Here is an 8,929-nt window from a genome sequence, read left to right as displayed (position 1 = left end):
AGTGCATGCTGCTCACGGTATGACGCAAAATTTATAACCATCTTGATACAATATAGTCCCATACTGATACACAACGTTTTACCATCTATAAGTGGTAGCCCTTAGTGGAAATCTTAATTCTAATTCTACTTATTATTTCAGCGGTTCGCGGTTTTTGCAAATGAAAGACCACTCAGCGCTTGCACTAAATTCAAGTTGATTTACTTTAGTTTAGAACTTTAATTGTAATTTAGTTATACAAAGATTGTATATCTATACGTATTAATGATTGCAATGCCACGACCTTTAAGTAACGCAGTCAAGAACATGTGCGCACTTAGGATATCCGTCGAGTAATGTGTGGCGGGTACAATTAACATAAGCATATGTATGTACTTATGCCTGTTACAACATTTGTTATACTCTGTTAATCACGTAATTGATGTAATATTTTAATTTGTTATTCATATTTTGTCTATGTAGAAATGGAATTATTTATTCCGATAAACGAATAAAGCTTAGTTTTTAAACTTTCCTAGCTTCACGGACTTATAGATGCACAAATATACTTATTACCGATAAAAAAAATTCAACTTAATTTATTTCCTTGTTTCAGTACTACATATTGATATTTATAATATTCGTGGTGGCGCTAGTGGGCGGAATCTTGCAGTTCGTGTTCCGTGAGAAGGTTCATAGTACACTGGACAGGGAGATGTTCGCCGCCATCCCGTACTACGGCGTGAAGCACGAGTACACGCGGGCGTGGGACGACACGCAGACTTTCCTGCAGTGCTGCGGCGTGCGCAGCCATAATGACTGGAACGATAACGTGCCTGACAGCTGCTGCAAGGAAGTCTATCCTGGGAAGGTACAGATAGCAAACCTTGCAGTACCATAATTTAGCGCGTATATAAACGATTTGTGCGTCCAATTAACAGCAATACGAAAGGTCATTCACCTTTAAACGACTGTGGAATTGACAAAATTGTATATATCTTTCTATCCTGTTTTCGGTGTCATAATGATTCTTCTCTTCGTAAGGAGATGCTAAATTAAAATGGATAAACTAATATTCGGGTATTTTAGCAACATTAGTGAATCATTCAATGTTATTTTCTGTAATTTATTTGTGAGCGATAAATTCACCGAAAGGTTCGGAAATAAATGTCCTCCAATGTGTATGTATGAAGTAGGGTGTTGTGCTAATAAATTATTAATGTACTATTATACCACTGTTGCAGAGATTGGACTGCAAAAGCTCCCCTAACCCCACCACCATGTACACAGACGGATGCCTGGAGAAGACTGTAAGCTTCTTGCGGGAAAACGCCGTCAGTGTCGGAGTTACCGCGATCGTAACAACTATTGTTATGGTAAGAATAATTTAAAAATAATGTCATTTCTCTCATTCTCCAAAAAAAATTGTGGTAACACAGGCTCTTTAAAAATATTTGGGTTACAGCTGCGAGAACTTAATTGTAACATCAGTGACAAAGTATGAGATTAGTTGGTGTACTTTATGCCCGGTAGGGGCGCTGCTAAACCTAATTTAAATGGCGACAAAGTTACGAAAATGTTTTTAAGAATACCTCTGTAAATAAAAATGATTTGTTTTTTGCTTTCTTTTCAGTTGCTGGCGTTAATATTTTCATGCGCGTTGTTCGTGAAGATTGAGTGACGATAGTGTGACAGAGATAACGCTATCTAAGTTATATTCTCGTTTCAATTGACTGAAGTGATCGACTTTTGTGATTCAGCTTCGGCTGCGTATGCGGTGTCATATTTTCTATTACATTTTCTAATTTATTAAACAATTAGAGATACGTATGAAAATAAACGGTATTAAGTATTCATGTGGTATTTTTCATTTTAAAAACCTAAAATTAATTTTACATAGACGCTGTAGATTTCACATGACAGGATTAATTAAATAAAATTACAATATATCAAATAAAAACCTTTATTTCGTTAAAAGTTCACATTTTCTAAACTTTCTTCCTCCTGGGCGGGAACTTGATGGTGTTAGGGCTGCCCTCCTTGTACTGTCCGTTGCGGCGGAACCAGCCGCAGGTGCGGATGATACAGTCCGAGCTGGTCGTGCCTAGAGGCAGCCCTAGTGCGCTGATGCGCTCTAACGTCTGCGTAGGGCCCGCCACTATCTGTGATAAGTTAAATAAGTATTTATAAAAATAAATGCAAGTCATGAAATACGTTTTTACACTTTTACTTTTAAAATTAAGAAATCGATTATCCTAGAGTATATTGTATTTGGTAAAAAATACATATGCTTTTAATTTTGAAAGTACAAATATTATGAACTGTGTATACTTACTCGTCCAAAGACGACATGTTTGTTATCGAACTGCGGCAAAGGTTTGAAAATGATATTGAACTGTCCGGGCACTTCATTGTCTGACGTCACAACCATAGACAACACACCTAACGAATACAAAATTGTATTTAGTCTTAGCAAAATTACTCCCGATGTATAACGCAGCAATAACATGAAATAAACTATAGAGGTTACCAGGAACTGTATGTTTGAGTAAGAAACTCTCGGGAGTCTCAAGGGCTTGTTTCGCTTCTGCGTGGTAGAAACCGAAACCATTGTCTTTGACGACGTCACCTCCTCTGCAGTACAGGTCTGGCACGATCCTTTAAACAGTGGAATATATGATTTGAAGCGTTTCACTTGAAAAAATATTAACAGAACACATTCAGTGCCACGAGTTTGCACGAAAAATCATTGCGTGTAATGTGTTAAAACATACGTGAAAAATCTACAGCCCGTGTAAGCGTGTCCCTTACTATCGCCTTTCACCAGGTTGAGGAAAAGCTGACAAGTCTTCGGCATCAAGTCCGTGAACAGTTCTATGAACACTTTCCCCATCTTAGAACCACCGCGCACCCAAATTTCCATTGCAACTCTGAAATCAAAATCATACACAAGTAAAATAGTATGCGTTTCAAATTAGAATATACGCATTTTGAATTGATAAAAAAGCCGTAGAAAAGGAAAGTAAGTAGAAAAAAATATAATTTTAAGTATAGTCAAGATAAGTCTCACTTGGTTCTGTTCGCATACGATGGTTTGTCAAAAGCGGGATCCCTAATTCCGCGGTCTATCTTCTCCGTTTTGAACAATATGAATGGTAATCTGTAAAGGATAAATTTTAATTGTAAATAACTTAAAACTCATTTCCGAACATAACAACACAAGACTTCAAATAATATTTAAATTAACTTACGATGCTCCTAAAATAAGTTTGTGTTTTGTGTCTATCCACGCCAAATCCAATTCCTTTGTGAGCAGCTGTTCAGATCTCTGCAATGTAATGTAAAATCATACGATGTCCAATTTTACTAGCTAGTTGACGGTTAAAGCTCAGGACGTGCTTTTATTGCAAAGGCCGCTTTTCTTAAACAATTAGCAGCGCTCCTGCTATTTTTATGGCGGTGAAGTCCAGTGGAAATGGTACGAAGCTCAAATATGAGTCATATGTGTCAGAAATTGTTGTTTTACGCTAAAGAAAATGGTAACTAATAGTAATCACCGCGATGAGCAGCCTCGAGTACAAGTAAAGGTTATGTTTGCGGATGCGGTCGAGCACTCGCTGGCGTTGCTTGCAAAGCAGCCGATTGTAGTTGTCGGAGGGCGGTGGCTTCAGCCAACAATCCACAAAGCCCTGCACAAAACGCGCATTACCAGAATGACGAAGGAGTACTCAAAAAGTCATAGATTCATTAGATTATTTTAGTCTCCTAAGCTACGAAATTGTGTATAATTTTACCATCATACTATAAACACTAATTTCAAAATATCACAGTTTGTGGTATGATGATATTGCATTATTGCATTAAACAACATATAACATCGGCATACCCCAGTTCGTTGTATGAGGTTAATCTTCTTGATGATTTCCTTGTTGACAATCATGTTCTGTTCAAGCTGACGCGCGTAGTAGTCCAGCCGGCGCGGCTTCAGATACAGCTCCGGGAACAGTTCCGGTGAGTTGTCGTCCACTTTGTGCTTCGCCATTTGCAGCTATCTCATATACAAAATAATCGATAAAAATTGTGAAACTCTAGACTTAAATAAGAATGAAATAATTTAAAGTTACCTCTTTTTGATGGTTGCACCATTTTGTGTAGAATTCTATAGACAACAAGGGAAATCTTGGAGGCTGAAAATTTAATTAAGTAGTAGAAAATGAAGAAAGCAAAAAAAAATTATTAGCATCATCATCATCATCATCATCATCACCATCATCTCTTTATCCTATTCACGTAGGGTCGGCGCCACAGGTTTTGGTCCTCCACATAACTCTATCATACGTCATCTCAGTCATCACTCCCTTTTTGATCATGTCACCTTTTACAGAATCCATCCATCTCCGTCTAGGTCTACCTCTACCGATGTATGTACCCTTACACACTCATAACTAACGTTCTCCTTGTAACAATCGATTCATCCCTCCTCATAACATGCCCATAGCATCATCACTTTACTTAAGTTTGTAAAGTCTAACAAACTATATTATAAAATAGCATTACAAGCTAACTTCCCAAAACATTTCATCCCAAAAATATGACAGGTCTAAGAAGAACATTGAATGACTTAACAAAGTGCTGTGCTGATATTTTTACTAATACTTAGTATCACAATAGTATGCTAACGAGTTTGAAGACTCTCGGCTTGCGAACACGCGGCGGCTTAGGGCGCTCGGGCTCCGGCGGCGGCGTCCGCAGCAGCGGGTGCTGCAGTAGCTCGTCGCAGTCACGTTCACGTACCGGATGCATTGCGAATGCAACTATGACATACAAACACATATTATATAATATATAAAGTTGTTAACCCGTGCAGTACCACTGGCCCTACGACGCAATAGGATCACTTATACTACGGGTCATTAATCAAAACCTACATAGTGATTTTGTATGGAGGTTCCCTTGCACTAATGTGGAAAGAAGAAGGTACATGGAGGAGTGGCGGCGACTTGTGAAGCGAGTCACCGATACGTGATAACCACAAAGTGTCTGCAAAGAATCACGCGACAAAGAAAAAGATACAATGATCTTTGGAAAAGGGAGCGAGAACTACACGATAACTGAAATATGTTAATTATTAAACTTATTTATGTCATGAAGGTACTTACGTATAAATGCAGTGACACGTTTATAACTTCTCTGTGACTTAAGATTTAAATGTTCTCGGTGAATTATTGCATAGTTAAATGAATTTTTTGCATCGAAATTAATTATTATAATTAAATGATCAATAAAAAAAATATACTATGGCTAGAAATACATGTTACATGATGTATTAAGCCAGAAAAATGACAAAAGTTTCATGACAAATGGCACGTCTTCTATAATTCTTCTTTTTACTATTCTTTGTCATAGATGGTGTAAAGAAGTTTTCTATATTTTAATGTTTTATTCTCATGCATTAGGTTACTATGAAGCAAACAATTATCTGTTATTCGAATAGTGTAAATCAATATTGTCGTAATTCAGTAGAAGGACGTAGTAGTAACATTTAAAACTTACAGGTAACGATTTAGGTTAATGTACATACTTTGGGATAATTAGAGAACTATATAGCTCATTAAAATTAGGCTTGCAATATGGAATAATACAAATAAAGTGAAATTAACGAGATCTGAATAGTAGATTTTGACAAAAAAGAATTTATTTCTTATTCATGTCTAATTTTAAATAGCCGTCAAAACAAGTCAAAAGTGACATGAATTAATTACTTTAGGTATTGCGAAGATAGAATTAGAAAATAATACAAAATATAGAAAATTAATCATTGATAACGATATAAAATATTTGTTAGAAATATATTACAACATCTCGAAAATGAGAAGTAGTGGTTTAGTTTTATTCGCTTGTGCAGGACTACTGTTGGTAAGTTCAATATAACTTGTATAGAACTAGCTTATAACAATCTGTATCCAAGAGCTCTTTACTATAACCTAACTTCTTTTTACCAGAGTGGAGGCGCTATATTGGGCGGGTCTACAGCATTCACCCTACTGCGTATGTCGTATTACTTCTGGACGACTGACCTCGGCGTCGAGCTTGGTGCTATCGTGCTGTTCATCGCAGGCGCCTTCCTCTGCCTACCCTCCTGCTGGCTTGCTACATTAGCACCTTACCATAGTAAATCCGTATCAATTCTAGCTACGGTATGTTATGTAGATATTGTGCTTTTAAGAATAGAACTAAATCATGTAATCAGCGACAAGCATAAACGTCTACATTTTGAAAGGAGCCTGTGGTTTTTGAATAGATACGTTCTTTTCTTACCCATAACAATTATTTGAAGTTTTGTGGATAAATAACTTTAAAACATATCAATGAGTTTCTTGAATTAATATGTGACGCAGGAGCTTTGTTGGCTGTGTTGACTTCATACTAATATTATAAATGCAAAAGTTTAGATGGATGGATGATTGTTAGAGTTTGTAGCCTAAACGGCTGAATGGATTTCCATGAAATTTGGAATAGATGTAGGGTATAGTCTGAAAGAACACAGAGTCGCGGGCAAAAGCTAGTTATAATCTATGTGTACTGACAAAAGTATTTTAACGAATTTTTCAGCTAATGCTGTTGGTGACGACCTCCATACTTCTGCTATCGACGGGTATGTCGGCCATCACGGGACTATCGAAGGCGGTGCGTGAGCCTGGCGCGCTTAACGCCAGCATGCTGCGTGCTATGGCGCACGAATCTGTGGACCCCGCTGTACGGACCGCCTTCTCCGCTATGCAGATCGAGGTATTGACCTATTATAATTTAATGCTGAAGATATTGGTGAATGAGATTTGGGATAAAATATACTAAGAAAAAATGTGTGCAACTTTTCCCAGTATGAGGATTGTACAAAATGGAAATTCGGAAGGCGTTTAAATTCGAGATTCAAAATGTAAGGATCTTTGAAAGTTAATTAATTTAGTTTTAGCCTAAGCTTAATAATGTATTGTTGTATAATAGTTGAAATGTTGCGGCGTGCAATCATACGCGGACTGGTACCAGCACCGCAGAGTGTTGCCACCCTCCTGCTGCGGACGATTACTGAATGGCAAGGTATTCAATAAACTAACACAAATGTCTCTGTTATCTATAAATATAATTTTCGCCTAGTGGGTGCTGGAGTGGTGCAACACTTCAAGCATAAGAGATACTTGAAGCGTTGCACGTAAATTTGAATATTTATCAAATGTATGAACTCCTTTAACCATCCTATCAGTTGAAATTGATTTCAGCAGTGGTTTATTGTTGAACAAGAATTCTAGTATTTATTATGTATTTGCGCTTGTGTTATCAGAATGGGGAGCAGTGTACCAATCCGATGCACACGGGGGGCTGCCTGCGCCCCGCACTCAACGAGATCAGGATGTTCATCAACTCCGTCTGCGTGCTCGCCTCCGCCATCATCATTGTCATGGTATATTAAAATTATTCATAAGTTGGAATCAAGAAAAACATTATTCTAAAGATAGACAGGGAATTTATATTTGTTAATATTTGTGTAGGCTTCAACATTATTTACGGCGGCGTATACATTGGTTTCTAATGCGTTGGAGCGCAAGGAGTCACGTGCGCTGAAGATAGCTCAGCCGCTGCGTATCGCCTGTCTGCACCCCACCATACCAGCGCCAGATATGCAGCAGTCCGTCGCCAACGTACCCATAACCCCTCAGATTTAAATATTTACACAAGAGTTTTGTTACATTTCTTCATTGTAATGTAGGTACAGTTGTTTTATTACAAAATACTTTTCGTTTTAAGAATTTGAGATTCAATTTAAAAGTGCATATTTAGATAAATTATGTTGTATCGCTTTTCTTATAATTCTTAAGATATTTTTCATAAAGTATGCGTTACTTTTGTTAGTCTTTCTTTTAGTTTCTTCTCTAGATTATAGTTTAAATTAAACTGTGTATGCTTAAGTATTAGAATTTCAGGTTATATGCACAAATATTGGAACTAAACTAGAGAGGAGTTTGAAGGGTTTCGGAAGGAGATTTCAAAATTGTAATTTATTTATTAAAATAAATAATAATTATTTAATGATACAACCAAAAACACTTTTTATTTTTCAATGCTAAAAATTTGTAACAAACTCAAAAGTTTTAAAAATAAATCTTTCTCTTCCTTCATTCACTCTTTACATCTCATTCACACGTGAACGACAAGATCTACATACGTTACTGACTGAATACAAATTACATTAAGTACATACAATAGTTACATTTCCTTTGGTATTTTGTGTGAAATCACATTTCGATCGATATATCGGTGATCGGAGTTGAAACTGAAATACATTTTAAATTTTCTCTATTTAAGTATCTAATTAATTAGAGTTTTACAATAGTAATTGATTTTGAATAGAGTAGTTTCCTAGGTATATACATATAATTTCATAAGCAGGATGTAAAAACAAAATCTAATATAAATTAAGGAAGCTACAGTGAATTGCGACCATTTCGACCCTAAATATCAAAGCTTTACGGGTGTTTTATTGCAAGTCTTGAACACAATACGACATGCAGGCATCAAAATGCTTTTTAAATTGATAGAATTGTATCTTTTTTTATATTTGGTATCTATTTTTGGTTACTTTAAAATAATCATTGAAGAAGATATCTAACTATATAAATCAAACAAAAACTATAATATATTATGAAAAATTTGGTACAACAAGGCGCGCGCGCCGGCGCTATGCAGTCTATGCATGCCACAACAACAGCTACACGGTTACAACTCTAGGATACAGTTACAAGCGATCGTACTCTTTTACATTTAGAATTGGAAGATTACATGCGGCGGCGGCGCCGCGCACTCGTCCTAACTACGCGGTAACACTAGGATATTGCTATAACGAGGATAAAAGGTCGGGCGCGGCCGGGCGCCGCGGGCGCGGGCGGTGCGGGGC

At 36.9% G+C, this 8,929-nt stretch overlaps 3 protein-coding genes across 4 annotated transcripts in view; 2 read left to right on the top strand and 1 right to left on the bottom strand.

Annotated features, from left to right (window-relative positions):
- Positions 1-1,835, top strand: part of LOC106104998 (tetraspanin-4-like) — a gene marked incomplete in the record, with an annotated part of 4,100 nt that extends 2,265 nt beyond the window's left edge. Inside the window, 3 exon segments of the mRNA XM_013285196.1 lie at positions 596-850; positions 1,224-1,355; positions 1,613-1,835. Coding sequence (XP_013140650.1) covers positions 596-850; positions 1,224-1,355; positions 1,613-1,660 — 435 coding nt within the window.
- Positions 1,836-1,926: 91 nt separating this feature from the next.
- LOC106104987 (peptidyl-prolyl cis-trans isomerase E-like) lies at positions 1,927-5,324 on the bottom strand. 2 transcript variants are annotated; one of them, XM_013285181.1, is made up of 11 exons: positions 5,139-5,324; positions 4,660-4,793; positions 4,104-4,166; positions 3,866-4,027; positions 3,537-3,668; positions 3,231-3,307; positions 3,050-3,139; positions 2,754-2,909; positions 2,510-2,637; positions 2,315-2,421; positions 1,927-2,141 (listed from the first exon to the last, which is right to left on the bottom strand). In XM_013285181.1, exons 2-11 carry the CDS (start codon positions 4,780-4,782, stop codon positions 1,968-1,970), a joined length of 1,212 nt encoding a protein of 403 aa, XP_013140635.1. In that variant the 5' UTR covers positions 4,783-4,793; positions 5,139-5,324; the 3' UTR covers positions 1,927-1,967. The 2 variants fall into 2 exon arrangements, with proteins under 2 accessions (XP_013140635.1, XP_013140636.1); XM_013285182.1 differs by lacking the exons at positions 4,660-4,793; positions 5,139-5,324 and having other exon boundaries at positions 3,866-4,031; positions 4,104-4,164.
- Positions 5,325-5,735: 411 nt separating this feature from the next.
- LOC106104984 (CD63 antigen-like) lies at positions 5,736-8,052 on the top strand. Its single transcript, XM_013285178.1, has 6 exons — positions 5,736-5,895; positions 5,982-6,176; positions 6,592-6,768; positions 6,985-7,077; positions 7,319-7,438; positions 7,527-8,052. Exons 1-6 carry the CDS (start codon positions 5,848-5,850, stop codon positions 7,698-7,700), a joined length of 807 nt encoding a protein of 268 aa, XP_013140632.1. The 5' UTR covers positions 5,736-5,847; the 3' UTR covers positions 7,701-8,052.
- The last annotated feature ends 877 nt before the right edge of the window (positions 8,053-8,929 follow it).

This window comes from Papilio polytes, unplaced genomic scaffold, assembly GCF_000836215.1.
Source record: "Papilio polytes unplaced genomic scaffold, Ppol_1.0 DF823288.1, whole genome shotgun sequence".
Classification (NCBI taxonomy): domain Eukaryota; kingdom Metazoa; phylum Arthropoda; class Insecta; order Lepidoptera; family Papilionidae; genus Papilio; species Papilio polytes.
The sequence above is the reverse complement of the archived record's forward strand: the minus strand, read 5'-3'. Positions and strand labels throughout refer to the sequence as shown.